General features: G+C 41.0%; 1 protein-coding gene across 1 annotated transcript; it reads right to left on the bottom strand.

Moving 5' to 3' along the window:
• Positions 1–248: 248 nt before the first annotated feature.
• tbl1x (transducin beta like 1 X-linked) lies at positions 249–22,199 on the bottom strand. The gene is made up of 15 exons (XM_084544874.1): positions 21,391–22,199; positions 7,450–7,555; positions 6,820–6,965; positions 6,328–6,550; positions 5,567–5,699; positions 5,247–5,388; positions 5,100–5,163; positions 4,873–4,970; positions 3,675–3,735; positions 3,424–3,545; positions 3,247–3,321; positions 3,022–3,149; positions 2,086–2,251; positions 1,885–1,986; positions 249–1,768 (listed from the first exon to the last, which is right to left on the bottom strand). Exons 2-15 carry the CDS (start codon positions 7,505–7,507, stop codon positions 1,742–1,744), a joined length of 1,545 nt encoding a protein of 514 aa, XP_084401000.1. The 5' UTR covers positions 7,508–7,555; positions 21,391–22,199; the 3' UTR covers positions 249–1,741.
• Between the last annotated feature and the right edge of the window lie 936 nt (positions 22,200–23,135).

Raw genomic sequence — 23,135 nt, 5'->3', positions numbered from 1 at the left:
GAACCCACCAATACAAAAAAGTGCACTTCATGTCGCTCCCGCAGAAATTGACTGAAAGTGAAAGAGACCAAGAAGAAAAAAAGAAAAAACAAAGGCAAAAAAAAAATAAAAAAATCAACACGGTGGCAGGTTAAGATTGAAGATACGTTAGATCCCAGTAAGCAGAAACAGGCGAACATAACTGCACACTTTTCATACCCAGCCCACAACACAGGCATTTCACATCTGACCAAACCTGAGCAGCTGGCAACATTAAAACCAATCCATTTATTTTATTTTTAGCAACAGCAGGACTTTCGCACGAACTCCACCCTCTGGTCAAAATGTGATATATACTTTCAGTAGACTGATCGGAGGAAAAGTGCCAAAGAGGAACCATGGTAATGCTAATCGAGCTGTAGTAACTTTCCTCGCTTAGGACTGCAGGACACTCTTACAGGTAGGGGGGTTGTTGGTTTTGTGTTCCACATATAAAACTAATTTAAAGCAGCACGACCAAGCAGGAGATTGGTGACTGCCAACTCCCATATTGGTGACAAGATAATTCCCTGAAGGTAATGAGGTGCAAATTTCCTCCATGGCTTTCAGTGATCAATAGAGGAAAGCGAGGCTTCTCATCTGTCATTTATGACTGAAAAAAAAAAAAAAACAACAAAAAAAAAAAAAAAAAAACAGGTTGATGCAATGAACATGATCGGCCGAGTTTAGAAAGTCTATTAGAAGAAGCTGATGAGACGTGCACTTCTTTTAATAAGTGGTCTTGCGTTAACAGCAAAGATCTAGCCATTAAAGAGCCCCTACAGGATGGCAATAAAGTGTACTGTATATAAACATATATACACAGTATATAAGTCTGTGTAGTAATCTAATTTACATATCTTTACATTCTTTAAATTTACATCCAAAAAAAAGGGAGAAAATTCTCTTTGTAAACCACACGTTTCACATCATGTCCACAAAATTTTCTAATCCCGTGTGAGTTGAGCGGGTCATTCTGGGAGGCTGAGACCATTTCTTGGCAGGTTTTTCCTTTTTAAATGACCCGATGTTATAAAACGAGCTGAGAACTACCTCGTTGCGGCACATTCCAAAGTCCATCTGTGCAGAATGGACAACAAGAAGCAGCAAGAAGTACTCTTGAAACAAACTAGTCTCCACTGAGGAGACATTAAGTCCCCAGTCAGCCGAGGACAGCAGTGCTTCCGTGTTGATGCTACTTTCATCGTGTTGCCAGTTGTTTCTTTTGGACGTGAAGTAACATTTCCTCAGAGGAACTCTAAATCTGCCACCTTTCTTCCACAATTTGCTGCCTCTCTCAGCCATACACCTGTGTCTCATTAACACTCCTCTCTTTATATAACTCGCCTCGTCTTTGTGTTTCCACCCTTACAACCTGATAACAGCTGGACCGGTGGCCTGCGTGGATCACAGCACTTCCTCATTAGAAACCTTATAATACGTGGATGCACCCAGGGAGTTGTGTCCAGTCTCGGGGATCTCTCAGCCAGCCTCCGCCGCGTCTCAAATCGGCGCATCGTAAAACACACATCAACAAACTGTAAGGTGCACTGAATTCAGTTGGTGTCCGAGCTGCTGCAGTCATCTGGTTTTACTCCTGTGAGGGGTTTGTTTCAGTTCACCTTTACAGCCCTTCTTGAGCAATGAGAGCGTGTTTGCCGACGTCAGAAGAAGGCAATTTCTGCACATTCCAGGATTCATCATCATCGAAGTCTCAAGTCAGCTATTTTCTGAGATCAAGAACACATACCTAGACGGTAAAGACAGGCAGCATTAGTGATATATTTCAAGCAACACGTCTGTAGTTCTACTTACAACTCTACAAGTACCAAATTAAAGAACTGAAATGCAGTAGGCATGGCTTACCGAGCCATCTGATGCGCTGGCACCAACTTTGTCCCCCGTGCTGTTCCAGCACACCTCGAAAATCCCACCAGTGCCCCTGTAGCTGTGCACCAAGGCTCCGGTCTGAAAACAGCAGCACAAACAAAAACAATAAATAATAACTCCACGCTCCAGTTTTACTCTGCTGTGCGGTGCTGGAAAATATCCCCGTCCGACTCTTACCGTGGTGTTCCAAATGTGCACACACTTATCAAAGGAGCCGCTGGCTAAGTGTTTGCCGTCGGGGCTGAAGGCCACGCTGTAGACGGGTTCCTGGTGCTTGGTCAGCGTGTGAATGCAAACCCCTCGCTCGACATCCCACAGTCGCACCGTCGAGTCAAAAGACGCGCTGTGAGGGGAAAACACAGAAAGAAAATCAGATCACCAAAGCTTCCTAATCGTGTAATCATATTCTTTTATTTACATTAATTTATGATGCAGTGAATGAAGCCTGACGGAAAGGGAAACAACACACTTTTAGAAGATACCAGTTGTCATTATTTGTGTTTTATATATATATATATATATATATCTCATCCAAAGCAATGAAGCATGAAACATCTACATATTTAATCTGAATATTTAATTACGGTTTCTCCAAGGTGAAAAATCAAAGGTTACACTTTAACACCATGTAAGAAATATGTGTGAGTATCTGTAACCCTTGTGATAAAAAAAAAAAATGGTTGAGGCTGATTTCAATTAGCACGTTTTTCTTCACCAAAGTATAAATAGACAGGGCTGAAAGCGTTCTCAATGTTGCATATAAAAACTAGCTCAAACTGATATTGAGACATGGAGGAAGCATTCGTGCTCTAAATAAGTTAATCGCGTATTGTTCATCTGTGGGATTAATTTTCAATGTGGTTTACTGGCAAGTCCTGTGGCATTTGAACTAGAAAGCTTACACATGCATGCACGTCTGGGTCAGGGAGCAGGGAGCAGGGCAGTGGGCCACTGAAAATTACACACACACACTGGGATTTGGCCTGGAACACAGTTTCCTCTGAATGTCAGGTTATGTCTTTTCAACATGCTCACGTATAGACGCATGTGCAGTGTTGTGGGTGGTCACCCTGTACGGTTCAGAATGTGAGCTACGTGTAAGCACTTTCCTACCTGGCGAGCATGATGTTGGAGTTGGGGTTATTTGTGCTTGGGCCCGTGGGGCTCCACTTGATAGTGTAGATTTCTTTACTGTGAGCCTGGAGGTCATGGACACAGGTTTCCTGCTTCATACTCCAAATCTGTGAGAAAGAAACAGCAATAGCAAAATATGAGTGAATACAAATCACCACTTTTTAATTGTTTTCTTTAATCTTTCATGCTGAGTACAAGTCTTACCTTTAAGGTCATGTCATCTGAGCAGGAGGCAAGCAGCATACCTGATGGATCCCACTTAATGGCATTAACTTCATTCTGCAAAACACAATGCTCATTAGCATGACTGTCAAGGGAGCGGTATTGTGTGAGACGAGGTCAGAGAGAGAGGAAAAAAAAAAAAGTGGAAAAGCTGCTTACCGTGTGGCCCTGGAAGGTCTTGAGGGGGCGGTCGCTGCCAAGGCGACATACGTGGATGCACATGTCTGTGCTGCAGGAGGCAAATGTGGTGTTGTTCTGCCAGTCGACATCCAGTGCTGGGGCTGTGGAATATTTTAATGCACATGTCCACAATCATTAGGAGAGAGGTTGTGAGCACACAATACAAACACAACCAAGCAAGAAACTTGCATTTTCCAGTGTATTTATTATCTACAATGAACTCACTTTACCTGAGTGAAAGGGGAACTGCTGCTTGGCTTCTCCTGTGTGCGCATCCCAAATGATTGTCGTCTGGAAAATGAAATTGCATTTCAACACACGAGTGCAACATTTCTCCAGAAATCAGTATACAGAATGTCATATTATAATGCTGCAGTCCCTAGCTGACTTGATATGTGCATTTTTAACTTTTAATTTCATGCCTCATTATAAGAATGCCTCGTGAGACTTGGGACAATTTCTCTCTTTTTGTGAACCACACTCATCCCAATCCCCGTCGCTAACGGCCCGGATGCACCAAACTGACACCAAATATATACCAGCAACAAAGGCCCGCTGTAATGTTGCCTCAAGTCGCCTGTGTCTGCACCAAAAATTTGCACTTGAACACAACGCAAAGACTACAGCCAATGGTCAGCTAAGCATGCGTTCTGCACCTGACCGAGAAAATAATTCTCCATACCAGCAGGTGGCAGCAGTCTGCATTTGTCATTCAAAAGGGGAAAACTGCTAATTGAGAGGCTTGAAAGAGCTACAAACCATTGAATATTAAAAAAAAACCAATGAGAATTGGTTGTGTCCAATTAGAAGTTAGCTTTTTTTTGTTTTTTAAAACGTTTGTACTACTACTCAATAGGTTGAATAGCGAGATCTGATTTAACATGTTGGTGAAAAGGCTGCTGACAGGCGTCCAGCTAGAGGCATTGGTGCATTGATGCTCACCAGCTATCGGACACCGGCAAATAGTGCGTCATGGTATTTAAAAAGGGCTTGGGGCAAGTGCCACCAAAACAGACAGGGATAAAATAAAAATACCAGTGTGTCGAACATACACCGCACTGCTTATTATTGGGACGAGATATACAGCATGTTCCAAAACAACAGTCCAGGACAAAATAAAAATATCTGCAGTTATTGTGTCTGTAGCACAAAAATAAAGCAGCATTTTGAAATCAATTTTGCTTTGCTCCCTAGATTAATAAAGTTGTGTTTAGTTTGATGTGATTATAAGCCACAATAAGTGCTACGATTTATTAAAAGCCAAAATAAATATTTGAGAAAATATGTGAGACGTGACACCAGGGGAATTCTACACTGCAGATTCGCCCTATTGGCTGGAAATCAAAAAAACATAAGAGATGTAAATAAAACATCAAGAGATTACTACTGACAGACACAAATCGGTGTTTGGGGATCTTTATGAAGTACCTTATCTACGCCAGCGCTGAGAATACTGTTTCCCTTCTTGTTCCACTTGAGTGCAAATATGGGCCCTTTGTGCTGCCCCAAGGTGCTTGCCAGATTCCCTAATGGATAAGAGTCATATCAGTTGTTAGACAAGAGCCCAAAACTGTCACAGAGGTTGTATTTTTTTTCAATAACAATGCCATAAATCTAATGTGTGGAATGTGCAGAAACAACGATGAAGGACATACCATCCTTTGTCCATATTCTTGCAAATCCATCATACGAGCCCGTTGCCAGGAGAGTCCCGTCGCTCTGTTGGATGGAAAGATAGAAGAACTGTTACTTGACTGACTTCAGCTGAACGGACTGTAAATGATGGATGATCTCAAACCTACATTCCAGTCCAGTGAGGTGACGTCTTTGTTGCTCGGGACGTCCTGGCCACCTTCTCGGATACAGTGGCGCAGCACCAGCTGGGTGGAGTTGGAATTATTATTCTCATTCAGGTTCCAGATCCTGGCAGTGGAGTCCCCCGAGCTGAGCAAAACACCAACGCGGCAGGGGGAGGTCAAAAAAAATTGCTGGAATATAAGCTGTCAGCGATGCTTCTTATGAAGCCATATATCTTACAAACACTCGCCGCAGTGTGCATTCAATATAGTATGACTCATCCAGAATGAATTCAGACCTCTTTCAGCACTGACAAGAGACTCACCCAGAGGCCAACAGATCACTGACAGGGTTCCAGGCACAGATGAACACTTCGGACTCGTGGCCTCGGAGCACTGTGGCTTTATTGGCGGGTATCTCAACATCTACATCCACATCCATGGGCTCACTGTGATTATCTGAAACGGAAGAGGGCACAGGTACATATTTATATACATCTCAACACACATTGGCTGCACTTGTCAGAAAGCTGAGCAGCAGTAAAAATAGAGCCCCAATTAATCTACCACTAATTAATTGTAGATAAATGTCACTTAGAAATAACAAAGAAAATCAATGTTACTGCTGTTACATGCCAGTGTTATTATTTACAAACCCATTTGGAGTGAACACAATTATACACAGCATAATTAAAATCGATGAATAATCTAGCTTTGCGAGTATGTGAGTGCTTTTGGATCCCTCTTAAAATACTCCCTGTAACCTCTAACTCACACCCAGCTCTTCCTGTTGTCATCCACACCTTCGAATTAAATTCCTAGGGGATATGCTGACACAAACATCCTCTCCTCTTCCCCTGGTCTAGAGCTACACCTGATCTACAGCTCTCCGGTTTCGCTCAGAACAGAAGCTAATCAACAACTACAATTATCACGCTCTGTGAAAACCCTGAAGGTTGTTTGTGTTTCTCTGCATGAATAAAAGAAACTGATGTGAATTCTTGTTCCTGTTATTATTATTTATTACTAAATATGTCAGCTGGTTATTTGATAAGTGACAAATCCCCATTCAGGAGATTCAACTTACTCATGATGTGAGTACCGTTCTCCTCTCCGTTGACAGTGGCTTCTCCATTCTTTGGTGCATTCGACTGGTTTCCAGAAGTTGACGCCGCCATGGTACAGGCGGTCTGCTGCTGTTGGGCTAGCTTGTCACGGAAGGCCTGCTGCCGCGTCTGCACCACATCTGGCATCACCGCATCGATTAGCGACAGCGACTCAATCGGTCGACCGTCGAAGACTGTGCCATCCTGCCATCGCAAAAGCAGTCGATAACAATCATCAGCCGATGCAGTTTTTAATTAGCAACGTTTACCCAATTACGGAGGTGAAGAGTGTTTCCTAATTGGCTTCTACAAACATACTTCAATGCTTCTTCCAGTACAAAGATGGCTACAATAAGAAAAAGCATTTGGAGTTACCCTGGCGTGTCGACATTGAGATCCAAGTCTGTCTTTGTATCGTTAAGCAACAGACAAGACATCTGTGGGAGTCAGTAACAGCATGTCCCTACCCTCACCTCATTAATGCTGATTTCTGCCTCCACATACTGAAGCCCTTTCTGCAGGATGGAGATGAGGGCTGCAGGGGGCACTAGTGTTCCATTGATGTTAGACTGGCTGATGTGGCTCTCGATGCCAAAGGTGAATGCTGAGTGGGAGAAACCTGAAAACAAAACCCCATTCAGATTCATTAAAAAGAGAGAACGGCAAGTACAAGACACGTACAAACAAAACAAAAAATATGCTCAAAGGAAAGTCGTGTCTGATCCAAACAAAGCTGGCCGTAATTAAATACAACAACCAAATGGAATGACAGTGTGAGTGTATAATAAGGCAATGCCAATGTTGACCTCAGAGTCCTAGTAGATTGGACTCTGCCAGATGGGTTCAGAAGTAGTCTCATTAAAAAGGTAATAAACCAACTCCTAAGGATCCAGATGCCAAGAATGAATAGCATCTCAGGAGCAGGACAATATTCTGTGCAAGGTGTTCACATTCCAGTGGGGGGGAAGGGCTGTTTATTAAATGTCATGGCATATGTGAGCACAGTTATCAACCCTCTGCAATACTAAACAAAAAAAAAAAGTTGCAATAAATCAGGACCAGATTTGTGTATTTTCAGCATGAACAGTTTCTGCGAGACAAACCTGATTCTTGGAGGTATCTGTAGACCAAGAAGTTCACTTCGTCACTGGTAATACTCATCTTAGCCCAATGAAAGGGAGGAGGTAAGTTGGAAGGCTGGGCTCACTCCTAAAAATGAAAAAATGGCAGCCAAGGTTAACATTTCTCTCCATGCTCCACCGTTGACATTAATAAAGGTGTATTTTATTGACTGGCATGGCATTCAGCAAATGATATTTGTATCCGGTTCTAACAAATATGTGCAGTGTCATGTACAGACACACAAACTCACTCGCTCTCTCTCACACACACACACAGGAAAGTCCTGACTTCCAGCTTTGTTTAACTCATGCTCAGTCTGGTCTTGCCCAGTGCTGCATGATTCCTTCCTCTCATGAAGTCAGCGGTTGAGTTACTTACCCTTTAAATCCACATTTAGCACTAAATTTAAGTATTTAAAGACTCAGTTGTCTGGTGTAATGGGAGTGTCTGTATCCATTTGGCTTTCACTATAAACTGATTGGTGCTTCCCCGTGGTGACAGGGCCAACTCTACAAGGAAAGAGCCCTGACAAGGCAGCAAGGATATTAAATGCTAGCCTCTACTGCCTGTCTAGTGAATTACAAACCCAAGCAAGAGGCTAATTAATCTTAGCAGCCAGCCTAACCTTGCCTTCTGAGTTATGTTCAACAAATAGAGGTGTTTAACAGTGCTTATGTTAACATTTCAATTGAGGTTGTCTGGAAACTGGAGGGAGCTGGAGAAACAGAAATGCAATTACGTTTTTAATCACATCAAGTTTTTGTCCTCAGGCTGATGAATGCTGCAAGTATACCGTAGCATTTAGTTTCCCACACATATGCTATATGAGAGTAGGGTAAATGGAGCTGGAATAGCTGTGTATATACACAGCTACAAACATAAAGTAAACACACAAATGTACAGTACACACAGCAAGAAGGAGAACGTCTATAAGAAGACAACAAAGCAAATGAAAAATGAGTCATATTTATAACCACTTCCTGCTCTCCCACTGGGAGGTAAGGCGACAGTCATCTTGCTGAGAATACAAAGAGAAATAAAGGGGTGGTGTCAGGTATGAATCCTGCACGGCTGTCCAACTTTCATACGAAACGCTGTCTAGGCCCACTCAAGATTCCCTTTGGTAGCATAGCAACAAGAGAAATCGAGCAAAATAGAGAATGGTGTTGTCCCAATTACCAGCGGGCATACAGCCAGACGGGTTGAACATGTTACTCAACATGAATTATTCACTCTTTCACCTTGGTATATTCTTTCAAATGGTGTCTACCTTTATTGCACCACGGCAGGCATGCTAAGGGCTGGAATTATAACTCCCTTGTAAGAGGTGCAGCCAGTTTCTTTTACATTTCTCAACACAAACAGAGGTATTGTTGAGTAACACCCAGAATGTAGTCACCGTCTGTCACAGAAATTTTACAAAACCTGAATAGTCATTCTTCTCACCGTGTCACAGATCCGTTTTATCTCAAGTCGGCACAAAAACAAAACAACAAAAAAGTAAAAGCTCCTTTCTCCCGAAGACAAAACAACACCAGGCTTGTCTACCTTAGCCATCGTAACATGTTTTGACCACAGTCAGCGTGTTTCTCTTTAGTTAATTAGCTTACATATGGGACTAGGAAGGGCTGGCCACATCAAAGCAAGGCAGCCACTGCTCCCAGGGCTGCTACAGCTACATACCAAACAACTGGAAACGTAATTAACAGGAGGCCTGGAGGGGCTCAGGTCCCATCAGTGTGGGGCAGCAGCAATAATCCCTCTATCAGATGGGCCCGTGATGCCACCATCCATTACACAACTCCCAGGGCATTCAAGTCTCCCTTGACCAAACAATGGGCCTTTCAGGATATCAGACAATGTGCTAACCTCTGCAATGGCTCTAAGGTTTATCCACTGAAGTGATAAGTGGAGTCAAAGTCTAAAGAGATGATTCCTTCTCGCGCTGCAGCCTCCAAAATGACCACACACACCAATAGAATGACTCCAGCTTAAACAAAAAGTGTAAAAATCTTAAGGTAGAAAGTGGGACTTATTGCAGGCTAACTCAAATGCAACAGAAATCCAGATGCCAAGACGACATGGGTAAGCATCGCAGCAAGATGCAAATAAAATCCTCCCAAGCTCCACACAACTAATTAAAAGGGCTTAGGTTGCTATAGCAATATGAATCAAGTCACACATTGTGAAAGAGAAAACTACAGTCATTAGCGTGTAATATGCTTCAACCACATATGACTACAACTCACATATTCAAAGCAGCTTCACTGCATTCAACCCAACAAGATACCAACTGAACGTGCGCTGAATACTATCAGTGTATCTATGGAATCTATTTTATATTTGGCAGGCACCAAGTTAAGTCAGTTTTATTCGTATTTGGCATCACTCAGTGTTAATTTAAGACAAGCTTCTTAGAACTTGGAGCTCCTTACACTGGAGCAGAAGAAAATTAATCAGCAACTAGATTTATAATAATAATAAAAAAAAATGTTTATGTTTTTAATTATTTGGTTCACAATGTCTATGCTAGCTAAGCCTAGTTCTGGCATTAGATTTGGCTACATTTGTCATAGCACTTATCGTAAAATTAGAGAATGTACATTAAAGTTGAATATCAAGGTTTCAGGGGATGTATTAAGTTTCACAAAATGTCAACAGTGGAGTCTTCTGCACAACATCAAGTTCAGTTAGTTTTTATCTCACTGTCTGTTTTTTGTATGCAGATATGGATGATATTCGCGTTGCATACTATTAAAGATCACACCAAATAAGTATCTCTTTTCGTAGTACTTCTGCTGCTGCAAATATTTTTCTTGGTATGACAAAATACTAAAATTAGTACCAGTGTTTGAACAAATACTATAAAAAAAAGACTTGGATATGACCAATGAAGTATTTTAAGAACAGATTTAGCCAAATTGTATCCAACAACAAAGCTAAAACAAGAGCAACTGGGCTTATTTAAGTTTTCACCACTCATTCAAGTGGCTTTTCAGTTCTGGGGTTTTTTTGATATACAATGACCTGGATAACTGAGTATCTTCACAGACATATAGTCAACTTGAAGTTGTAAATTCATTTATTAAACTACATTACAACCGAGTAAAAACAGACACAATGCCACACCCAATATTATGCATACTGGAACCATTGTGTAGTCACCGTCAAACCACAGTAACACTTTTCTTCACTGGACAGCCTTTATGAATTCATAATGGTGACACCATTACCAAAGACAAAGACATAACTGCAGAAAATAAAGACAAAAATTAGCCATTGATAAATAAAACATCTACTGGGTCAACGATGAGAATGCTGCTGGGAACATCAGGCTGATTAAGGTTAAGTGTAGGACATTTACTGCACTCTTGTGGCAGTTACTTAACAACGTAAACAACTCCACCAGCTCCACAAGGCAGCTGCCACACTTGCACCCAAGCGCATTATGGCCTAAGGCTGTGGTCAAAGCCAAATAATGAAAGGTCTTCACTCGGTAAAACCCTGGAAACCCAGATGAATTTCAACTGTCTTTTTGTACATCGCACAAATCAATACATTTCATTTTAAAGCAAATCTGTCTTCATACACTATGTAACAACTCACACAATTTCAACCCAAGGCATACAGTTGTGCAACTATGTGAACTATTTACTGTCAGTTCAAAGGGCGAAGCAGTACTGTAACTGAATGACTGTAGCGTATAAACTGACACAAGACTTCAGCTCTTGACAACATGCCAAATTTCACTACGTGCTTCATTAATTCAGGGCTTACTACTAATTTCAATTCATTGTAATGCTCCACGTGAACGTGCAAATAGTTATGATCAATCTGCCCATGAATCAAAACAGCTATCTAAGAGCAGTTTGTGCCGTATCATATAACAGGAACCCTAACCAAATATTTTAGTCTCTCAATCATTCTGAAAGCCTTAATATAAATAGGTATGAGCGTCATAACTCGCTTCAGAGAAAAACCAGACTTTCTTGGTAAAAGTGGCATGGATGGGGGGTTGAAATTGTGACACGAAAGTAGAGACGCTCTGAAAGAAAAAACAAAGAATTGGGAACTGAAATTTATCAGAAATTATGTAATGTCACAGATGGCCACCCTGAACCACGGCTCACTCTCTTTCTCTCTCTCAAAAAAAAAAAAAAAAAAATGTTGCTTTTTAATGAATAAACTGAAAATGCATCAAGCCATTCATGCTGTTGCAGTGATGTAAGCACTCAGTTCAGGTTCACGACCGTTACGGTGATGCAGGAGAAGGTGCAAATGGACTTTGAACAGCAAGTGTTGTGCAACCTTCTGTACGTGTAGCAGAAGAATAACTGATGGGAAAACGGTTTTAGATACACTCGTGGGGAAAAGTCACCAACATTTTTAAGTAAGGTGTTATTTTTATTTATTCTTTTTTTTTTTTTTTTTTTTATATAATCAGGCGGAATGGTGACTGTATACTTGCAAGTCTTTCAGTTGTGCTTTATAGGACTTTGGCAAAGAATATTGCATAAGTTCTGGGGAAAATTAGTTAATTACAAACGTAGTTTTTACCTTCAATACTAATGTAATCAAACAATAACAGACACCAGTCATTGTTTTACTAAATTCACAGTTGAGACATTTTGGATTTTAAACATTCGTGTAAGTGAAAGTTACTGAAAACTGGTCAAACTGATTCTTATTTAGTCATAATATATTTGAATTTACTGTGTTAAAAAAATGTAGCACACTAGGAAGGGAAGAGTAAACCAGCCTGGAAGTCCTCTTTCCCCCAAAGATTTTCACTGAAGCTAATGTACAGTGAAGGAGAATTTAGCCTAATCTAATCTGTCTGTCTTTAAATAGATCCCAAAGACACAACACTGATACCATCTTAACTGAAACAGAAGAAAAGAAATCATTTGACCTTTGCTTAGCCTAGTTAAAACAACCATGCCACTGCAAATAACTCCTTGCACTGAAAACTGAACTGAAAGGGGCTCGTGTAAAATCATCCGTCCTTCACAAAAATCAAATCAAATGCTTTCTGAACATGAATGTTTGAATGTAAAAATAATAGAGCAAAGAGAAACACACATCCAGTCATTTCCTACACATGCCGGTCTGAAAAGAATGATGTTAAAAACCTGCATACCACGGACCCCATTTTCTCCTGAACAGTCACCTCCTGACAGATGTGCAAACAAGACCTGGAAACAGCAGCCATTTTCTCTTGAACTGCTCTGCTGAGTAAAACCCGCCTTTGAAGCTTCTGGTTGGGCTGCAGTCTTGTGGGGGGAGGGGAGTGAGTGAAAGAGAGTGGAGGAGGGGAATCAAAGACGGCGGATGGTGGAAGGGGAGCGGGGTGATAAATAATGATCCCCACACAGGTAATCACAACAACCATTTGTGCATTGTCCTTTGCCTCCCTCAGTGAGTCACTAAGTGACAGCTAATGTAGGTCGGCAAATGGTGGGGGATGGTAGCCTTCAGTCTCTAGGGGAAACACTTCTCCCACGCTTCCTATGGGCGGCAATACTTTCAATTTTTACTAGGGTTGGCCGACTGTGTGCCAAGTGAGACAACAGTCTGCAGGTTTTTCATTCCACCCAAAGACTCCACCCACAGATTAAGACGCCTTTAGAGGAGAATAACTCAGACATAAAATCACCTACTGAGGAAATCAGTTGGAATGAAAACCCACAGGCTGTCGGCTCTCATGGCACATGATTGGCCAGCCCTATAGCCAGGCCGAGCCTACTGGGTGTTTCAACAGTTAACAATGGAAAAGGTCATCAAGGTAACATAGCGTGGAAATCTAGTGCTACTGCAGCTTCTGAAATCATGCCCTGATCCCATTATCCTCATACATATTTCAATTAGCCAAATCTTTGATATACCCCTTCATAGACTAGACAACAATATGAGTGTGGGGTGCATATGTTCGCCAGCAATACAGATTTACAAGTGCACAGCCACTAACAAGTATGCCTTTCATTTGTTTTCCCTGGGAAATGAGCGGGGGGAGGTGACAGTATGCAAGGATCACGGAAGGTTTCATCATGATCGTTTCCAATTGGGAGTGCCGGGACCTAAGATCCACCCTGAACTCGTTAACATCAGATAAATATGACAACTCCCACTTGCCTACTAGTGCCATTTAATATTCTCCAGAGAAGACAAAGGATAGCAGCAGTCAAGTATTGTTCAAAGGAGGGAACTCCTGGGCTTTCCCCTGTTGATGTGGTTAATACATCACATGCATTAAATGAACAAAAAAAATATATATATATGTATGATTTATATTAATGAGTATCTGATTTAAAAAGAGGAAACCAGCAGATGAGAACAGAGTAAAATAGAGAGACAAAATGAGTGATTTCTACTTCTAGCTTTCTCCTATCCAATACAGATCATCCTGTATCTAACTCACAACAAAATGATTTAGGGTTGTGAGCCTTTTAAGCTTAAAAACGTAAAGGAACAAGGAGAGTAATGCTTGTGACAACATGTTCACACCAATCCGTATTCTTGCAGTGTGTGATGTTTTTTTTATCTCAACACCAGGTAATCTCAATAACAGGTGCTACAGCTTGGAATACAATGGTTATTTTGGCAGGGACAGATGCCACAGTACAACCAATAATCGCCAGCCTTGGTTAAAACATATATATATTGTCCTTCCGTCTACAAGTAAAAGGCAGCTGAGCAGTAAGAAGGTTATTGTATGTCAACACTTGGTCTATTTTTTTTGCCTTTATCTGGTTTCTCCAAATAACCTTGTTTCGCATATGGATGTAAGCACACGGAGAACCAGTCGCTGTGGGGCATGCATGTGTATAGGGCTGTGTGGGGGTGGTTGGCAAATAAGTACTTTGTGTGGAGGAGATCGTGGGACACAGAAGGCTTTATTGATGCCAAGGGCAACACGTGTGTGTGTGTGTGTGTATATATATATATATATGAAATAAAATCTCCATTTTTATTAATGCGACGTCAAAAGATAAGACAGAAAAACAGACTCCCAGACATTCTGCATGCCATATGTAACAAGCCTTCATTTGACACTACGACCTTGCACTCATTTCAGTGAATATATGATTAAAAATTAGTGCAAGATGGTGTATTGCTCCATTTTAACCGTGAACGAACAACAACACATTCTCCGTCAAACAAACGCATTCCCTATACAACAAAGAGAAATATGTAAATATGTCGTATTTTCAAATCTAGGCCAGTGCATGCCAACTATATGTAGCCTGGCAAGATAAAGAACCACAAGTTCCTGTGCATTGCTTCTGAAATTGAGAGTAAATGACTCGTACACTTGATCAAAAACAACTGCATGAATAATGGAGAGAACATTGAGCTGTGTTGACGTACTGTAAATGCAGCTATACTGTGCAACTGACAGGAACTGAAAGTATTACATCTTTGTGGAAATGTACAGTGTGTCTTAACATGCTTTTAAATAAGCATCGATTCACTCTGGAAATTTTTTTTGCCATTTTATTTGATTGAATAAACATATATTTCTACATTTATTCAACAGTGAGATAGAACTGAGTGTCCTTGATACAGTAATGGCCAACACAAAGGCCTCAGCCAGGCATTTCTTTTTTTCATCAAGATGAGGATTGCACAAATAAGCTATAAACACTGAGACACACCAGTGTGCGCAATACAAGTGTTGCTATGGTGACCAGAAGATCTTGCTTCTCTGTCAACAGCTGCTCATGCCACCCTAAATACCCTCCACTCTCCTTGAGCTTTCCTTCCATCTGACATCAGGGTCAAACAAACAAGGCAGAGAAGTGCGCCGAAATGCTGATCTTCCTCCTCAGCTATTCGTTAGCGGTTTCTTTACCAGGCATTTACACAGCACAACCCTAATACTACACACCACACATTTCCCTTCGTAGAGTGGGAGTAAGCTGCAGAGCAGTGATGAGTAACTGACTGCTCATATGGAATGAAACTAATCTGCATGCCTATATGGATGTAGATCGCGGCCGACGGTGTACGCCAACTCCATTGTTTACAATACTTTCAGCACCTCCTTCCACACATGCAACAAAATATATGTATTGCAGCTGAGGACAGAGTGGTACAGAGCCAGGCAGCGTCTTCAATTTAAGTTGCCAGCCGGTGTGAGAAATACATTGCTGGAACGTTAAACAATAAATCTATCGCCTATAACTTACTACTGTCCCTGACAACCGGCAAGTCGCTCACAGATATTCTTACTCCCATTTCAGCCCCTCATAGTATATCATGAATGAATACACACAGTTAAAGGCGATTATAGGATACCATTACCGCATTTTAATTACGTACATTTACATCTTCTGCCTCGTGTCTTTACTTTATACCAAACTATAGAAGTATTCGCCGCTGAAAGGGCCCGTCTGTGATGCAACACTGACTAGTTTCACACTACATGAAGTAGGAAATTACCCAACTATGCCCCACCAATCATGAAACTTTCACTCTCATTTCGCAGATGGTCGTTTCGTTTCCAGAGCAGTGTGCTCAAAGGTGCAATTCACAATTTTCCTCAAGACAACATGCTCCACTGTGTAGAGAAGGGCATAGTGCACAGTGATTTAGATTTCAGACCAGTGCACTCGCTTGTAGTCTTCCCATCAAAATTTGTATTTGAACACGACATGCAATATGATACCATTTCCGCCGTAACCTTTATATCTCTTATCTTGGAATGCCACTATTTTTGTTGGCAAATAATGAGAGCTGGCATTTGTTGTTGTAGCAATGCTCCCCACATAACAGTCACAAAGGCTAGCCATGATATTTAGGCCAATGTAGCAATAGCTCATATGAGTGAGCTGCGTCCTTCTAAGAGCTATTACACTATGTTTTGCCTTCCATTGAGGACTACGCTAGACAGGAATAGTACAAATTCCATGTCTGTGAATTATTTACACCATCATCCACTATACGTCACGTCACGTAGTCTGTGTCTGGGCCTATAAGCTGAACTTGAACACAACACAAGGACGACAGCCAATGCTTCAATTAGTTCATAGGCTAAAAAAAAAAAGTCATAAAGAGAGGGACTTACAGTTGGTTTACAGTTAATTCAGTCTGGATGATGTGAAACCAATCACATGAACAACAATAACTCTGCATTCATTGTATATACCCACTGTACAAACTCCTGGATCATTGTATATATCTGCTCTTATCCAATTTTTTTTATTTTTATGTGTACAGATTGAGATTTATTTTTTGCGCTTATTTAAGTTCTGTGTGTTTTTGTACAAGAGAGCAAAAGTTACCAGAGTCAAATTCCTTGTATGTGCACACATACTTGGCCAATAAAGCTGATTCTGATTCCGATAATCATACTGTTGTGAAAAACATTGTGTATTTGAATGTTCAGATTAGGTTAAATGAGAAAAGCTTTCTGTGTGCAGTTTGAACTACGTCATTTTGCTCACTTCTGGTTTCCTTCTTGTTAACTTAAATCAGAGTGACCTTTCTCATCGTCTCATTTCACCATAGATTGCGTGAGCTGAAAAACCAGCGTCAGGTGTTTGACTAGTACCTATGGTGTGAGACACCAATGGCTTAACACCAGAAAAGAACCAACAGGCTTGGTGTGTCACAACCCCAAATGATATATCAGGTTTACAGAGTTGCTAAGTGGGATAAACTATATTGCTGCGCTGCAGTTGTGAAAGTCTAATCATTGTCATTGTTGGCACAGACAGCAGGAGCATGTTCACAGCTTGCACGGGCATAAAACTCTTCAATCATCAATATCTAGGAATTTGATGAAGTCAAAAACGTATACCAGGTATAAAAAAAAAAAAAAAAAGTATTACAAGAAGCTGATTCACAATTTTGCTTAAAAACCCGCAATCCTAAAAACAGCCGACACGAGCTAAAGCTTACGCAAACGCAATTACGCAAATTTGTATTACAGTAATACTTTCAGGGGCTGTTCTTTGTACAGTTTTTGTGGGTTGTGTGTTTGAAAAGTACATACATTTCTTCACACTTCCTTCACTGCCACACAGAACACAAGATAAGCTCACATGGCTGACTCAGGATGAGGTGAAAAGATTAAGACCAAGTGAGGACACAATATAACCTTAAGTAAAGACGTTTTTCACTCTGGCACGCATGTGCTTGCGCAACTTCCTGAACAGTCATCCTCCACCAGCATCAGTACATCTTCCTTCTGAAAAAAACTATTTAAAAACTCTTGGCAGACACATTTAAAAGATGGCAACAGAGATTATGATTTATTCATTTATTTTGGCCTTATTTGTCAGTTTTAAGAAACTGAGTTATCCGTGTGTACTGAACTTTGGTAAAAAGATATTTTCGTCTAATGACTGAACGTAACCTAACCCAGACCAGCGTGCTACAGTGAATGTTTTTATTAAAAATAAATGTAAAGTAAACAGAAGCATTCACATTAGAAATAGTATCAGACACAACAGAGTGAGGAACTGAAAAGCTGCACAACACTGAAATAGTTGAATGTTTAACACACCCTAAAAAGCATGTGGATTTGTCCCACTTGTTTTAGATTTAAAAACACACAAGAAGAGAATCGAGACCCCACAGATACTAGCTCTCACAATGATAAACAGCGCCGCCCTAATTCCTAAATATATCCAAATAAATAACTATAGCCTCCTACTAGCCAGTACTTGTATGGGCGTTATTTCAGAGTAACCACGAGTCTGCCAGTTGGCTGGTAGCGCATGAACAGAGAATGGCTCACCTCCCCCCATGGCCTATCATAAATAAATACTGCTACAGAAATATTTGGACAGCCCGATAGAGAGATCTGCTGCTCCACAAGGCTGACATGGGCTTTCTCAGGGACTTCCTTGGCCTACTTATGAGGAGGGATGCATTTCTGATTTGAACAGTCTAACACAATGTACCATGGATTTGCTCTTACTACTCTGTGCCTCCGGTCTCAGTGGCTAGTTTGAATAGTCAATATTAAAGCAAAACAAGAATGATGACATCCCATTATATGAATGAATTAGGATGCTTTATATATTTTAGGCCATCATCTTTTTTTATTTGAAAACTGAGACGACACACAGTAGAGATTCCTCTCAATTTCACGCACCAGAATCAGAGAGACAATAACCTTTGTCCTAACAATATTATTTAGTTATGCCATCTGAGGACTCAGTACAATGGTAACTGTTGCCATGGCCTGAAACCCCAGATCAAAAGAAAGACAATAAAATCAGCTAAGAAGGGAAACGTAAAATCATTCAAAGTCAATGAAAAACAGCAAAAACCGACACATTTTTACAAACACAAATTTCAGCTTCCCGGGTTTGCAATGAGATATAGTAAGAACTTGTGATGGCAACAAAAAAAATAGGAATCAATAAACGTAAAATGTCTAAAACAAACTCCTATTGTTCTTTTAGTAGGCAGGCACTAAACCTGTTTTAGTAATGACCGTAATTAGGGTTCACGTGGAGTGCACAGATCTGGTAACAAAACACAAGCCATTTTGGTGAACCAATGTCCAAAGATATATGAAAATAGGATCAATTTAAGGCCGATAATATATACGATTATCAAACTTGTGTTCAGTGTAACCCTCTATTCTGCTTTACTTAGTTAAACTCTATAGATGACTTAGAATTAGAGCTGAACAATTAATCAGAGACACCGAGCTGCAATTTTGGGATAAAATGGGTCACATACATACATTATAAATAAAGCATTGTGTTGCTACACAGATGCCCCGGCCTACAAATTCTGTTTTCAAGAGACAAAGTGTGCTGCTTTGGTATCCGCTACAGCAAATATCCCACCATCATTTTTATGTTAGAAAAAGAAACGCAAACATTCCCACTAAGATTGTGTCTCATACAGCAATGTCTGCCAAATTAATCCCAACGAGACAATGAAAACCAAACTGCCATCCCAACATGGTGATCTTAAGCACATTTTACGACAGAAGACACTTTACAGTTTAAAATACGCATTGTGAAAGTGCAAATGACCGTTCACGCGCAGGAATCCATCTTGCGAGGCTTCAGGCTATGTGATTGTGGTCGGACAATAACCCTAAACCCAACCCACAATCAGTGTCCTATGAAAAACTAAGGGCACGTTTTAGGTGTGATGACAGTCCATGGTGGTGAGAACGAGAACAGACTGTTAGTTCACCAACAACAGTGGCAGAAAGGTGTGCAAACATCCCTTACAAACATGGCAAGAAAGGTCTACGAACATGCTAAGCACATGGCTAGCTACACTGACTGCTTGCTGGCTTGGGAGGCTCCTCGATCAGCAATCTACCTCATAAGGTTCAATTATAAGATTAGTTTAAGTTAGCTCACAAAAGATGATCCATCCAATCGCCCGCCAAGAATTTTTTTTTAATGCTTTCTCTTTTGCAGATACTTTCCACGGACAACTACTCACATGGTTCTAACAAAACATCTGGCGTTTCAGGTTACATTCCTTGTAGTCCACAAGCGATGTGAAAGTAGATAAAGGTAAAGTTGTTTATGGAGTGCATAATAAAGCGTACAGCAAAATTGCGAAGACAACTTAAGTTACCCATTAACATACAATGTATAAAGCAGATTGTTAGTGTATGTTGAGTGAGTAGACTCGTATGTTTTACGGCTGTGTCCTTTAAAAGTGACAGCCCATTACATAATCATGGGTCATGATACAATTTCAGGGAAATGGACTATTCTAGAATTGCTGCTGAACCCATACACACTTGATACACAAATCCAGCGGCATCTCTATGATGATGACATTAGTGAAGAGGAGTAGGTGTCATCCAGCTTATGGCCTATAACTCATTTCCGAAAAACCCCAGAAGGCGGCCAGAGCAACAGAAATATCAAGTTCAGTCAGAGTCTTCTCTCCAATTAAACTTATTTATTTACACTGGATTTCCATAGCTAAACGGCGCTGACATACTTGGTGAGCAAACAACTACAACCCGCCAGTTCAGTAAAGAAAATGGGGGCATTTCTTTGGCAATAATTATTTGGGCCAGCGAAGTAGAACCAGGTTAAGGCAGCATTCAAATGGCAGCATTGTTTTAGCTTCCACTGTCATCTGAATCCCCCTCGTGCCTTAATAGACATAATAAACACTTTGATTCTCGGAGACCAGGCGAGACATCTTAATTGTGGCTGTGCATGCTGGATCCCATTACTCCGCAAACTACAGAGAGCAGCCGGGGAAATGGAAACAAGAAGCATTTATAGGTCACAGGATTTCTCAATCTCTCCTGCGCCTGTCATGTGGACATGGCCCATCACCATTTACCAACTGAATATGCTTTCTCATAATGCATACCTGCGCTTTAAGAGAGGAAAAAGTCAGTAGCTTAACATTGTAGTTATACAGTAACATGAACTGTCCCTCGAAACTGGTGGCAGTGTCTAGTACAGTCTTCCCCTCCCCCCACACATGCGCTTCCTAAGTCTGCATGGCAATATAAATATGTATCATTCATATTTAAGCTTGAATAAAATGACTGAAAGTGCAGCTTAGTGTTTCGTCGTGCTATTGGGGGCGAAGTGTGCGATTTACTGGCCAAAATGTGGCCTCTGAAAAAGTTATTGCATTCAGCGGAGAAGTCCAGAGCTCAGCTACACAACGTGACTACTATGAGAAAATAAAAACACACTATTAGAAAAGTGGCTCTGTTTTAGATAAGTAAGAGCGAAAGAGAGGGGGGGGGGGGGATTAAAAGCAGGAATTTAAACACACGTGCGGAGTCAATGGGTGACTAAGCGGCGTACCGGCAACCTCCTAATCACCAATTTCTCAAAGTCATTATCGTGTTCGCATAAAACCCCACAAATAAACAAACAAACAAACAAGCGAGCAGCCTGAATGCAGTGCAGTCCCCCCCCCAAGCATGCCATTCGACCTTCACTCCACAGCCTTACCTTCTTTTCTTTTCTTTTCTTTTTTTTTTTTTATTGTGAGAGTGAACTCGTGGTGTCCGCCGCCGCCACCTCTTCCTCTTCCACAAGGAGAGCCTCCAACTTCAGCAAGCTAGCAGCGACTTTCCTCCCATTTTGATTATCGTCATATTTCAAGTTCCGACCGCGGGTGTGTGTGCGTGCGAGCGAGCGAGCGAGCGTGTGAGTGTGTGTATGTGTGAGTCACTGTCGGCTAATGCGCCGCGCTAACAAAGCAGACGCGCTCTCACAACTGGTGGCGGTAAAAGTTGGAATTAAAAAAAAAAAAAAAAAAAGAAGCCCGAGTTTGTGCGGCAGAGGCTGCAGGCTACTCTCTCTGTGTGTGTGTGTGTGTGTGTGTGTGGAGTTTCGCCGTTCACTGAGAGCGGGGACGTAAAGAGTCGGCGAGCGGCAGCGGTAGAGAGACGTAGACAGAGAATGGGAGGGAGAGAGAGCGAGGGAGAGATAGAGAGAGAGAGAGAGGAGGCGGGGGTGAAGACTAACTGACCTTAAACCTGAATATTGAAAACACCACCAATAATCATAGTTAACTAATTATCCCAGTGTCCTAATTAGCTGAATTAGAAGCTAAAATGTCAGTTGGTGAAATGCTACTCGCATACATAAAGACCAACTGCCACCACCGCATACCTACTGTATGTTTTGTACCCACCAAAAAAGAGCGCAACGCGTTTCTTTGAACAATTAATTATTAAAAAAAAAAAAAAATAAAAATATGAAAAATATTATCGCTGTGATATACTTTAGTTAAAGCCCAAGTGTGCTGAGACTACAGTAGTAGCGTGTTGCCTCTCCGGCCTCTGAGCTGGTTCCCCTCCCCCACACTCCAGCTCTTTTTCGCCTGCCTGGTCACACAGCGGTTGATTAATTCTCCTTTCGCCTTGCTCAGTCATTCAGATTTGGAAAGTAAATAACAAGTTGACATCAGTGTGACACATTCCTTTGGTTACCGTAAACGCGGTCGTAGTTGCGCACCGCAAATTTGAGTGATAGTCACAAATGCCCGGTTTTTTTTTTTTTTGTTGTTGTTGTTGTTTTGTTTTGTTTTTGTGCTGTATGCTAGTTTAAAGGTATGAATATGAGCATGTAATGTTGAACACCAAAAACTTATTTTTTTTGAATTGGTGGGGAAATTACACCTTAGATGCAAGTGATAAGGAAAGATAGAGCTAATGAATGAGGGGTAAATGAGGTCATGTCTTTTGTTCCTTAAAGGAAGGGAAGGACGCATTTATTGATTCTTGTTTTAAAATTGTCCATTGTTATGTGCAATTTTACATTCAAACATCTGCTTTGGAGTCTTTGCTTTGGTGTGAAAAATAAAACTGAATTGTTAGGAAATGACAGCTCAGATGCAAATGTAAGGAGGGACACAGCTAATGAATGAGGGGTGAATGAGGTCATGTCTTTTGTCCCTTTTTTCTGAAAATGTAGGAGAGCGAGGAAGGATTCATTCATTCATTCATCTTCTCCAAAGGAAGATGTGCAATTTTACAGGCAAACATCTGCTCTGGAGCCTTGGTTTTTGTGTTGGGTTTAAAAAAAATTTAAACTGAAAAACGTCATATTATCAACGCATCACACACATTACCATCACTGTCTTTCGGTTTCACCAAAGGAGATAAAGTTTATTAAAAAATGTGGTAAGATCTCTGAAGTCAAGTCTTTTTAGATTGTAAAGATTTCTTGTGCAAGTATCATCATCTATC

This window comes from Chelon labrosus (assembly GCF_963514085.1).
Source record: "Chelon labrosus genome assembly, chromosome: 5".
NCBI classification, from domain to species: Eukaryota; Metazoa; Chordata; class Actinopteri; order Mugiliformes; family Mugilidae; genus Chelon; species Chelon labrosus.
This window is presented reverse-complemented; position numbering and strand designations above follow the sequence as displayed.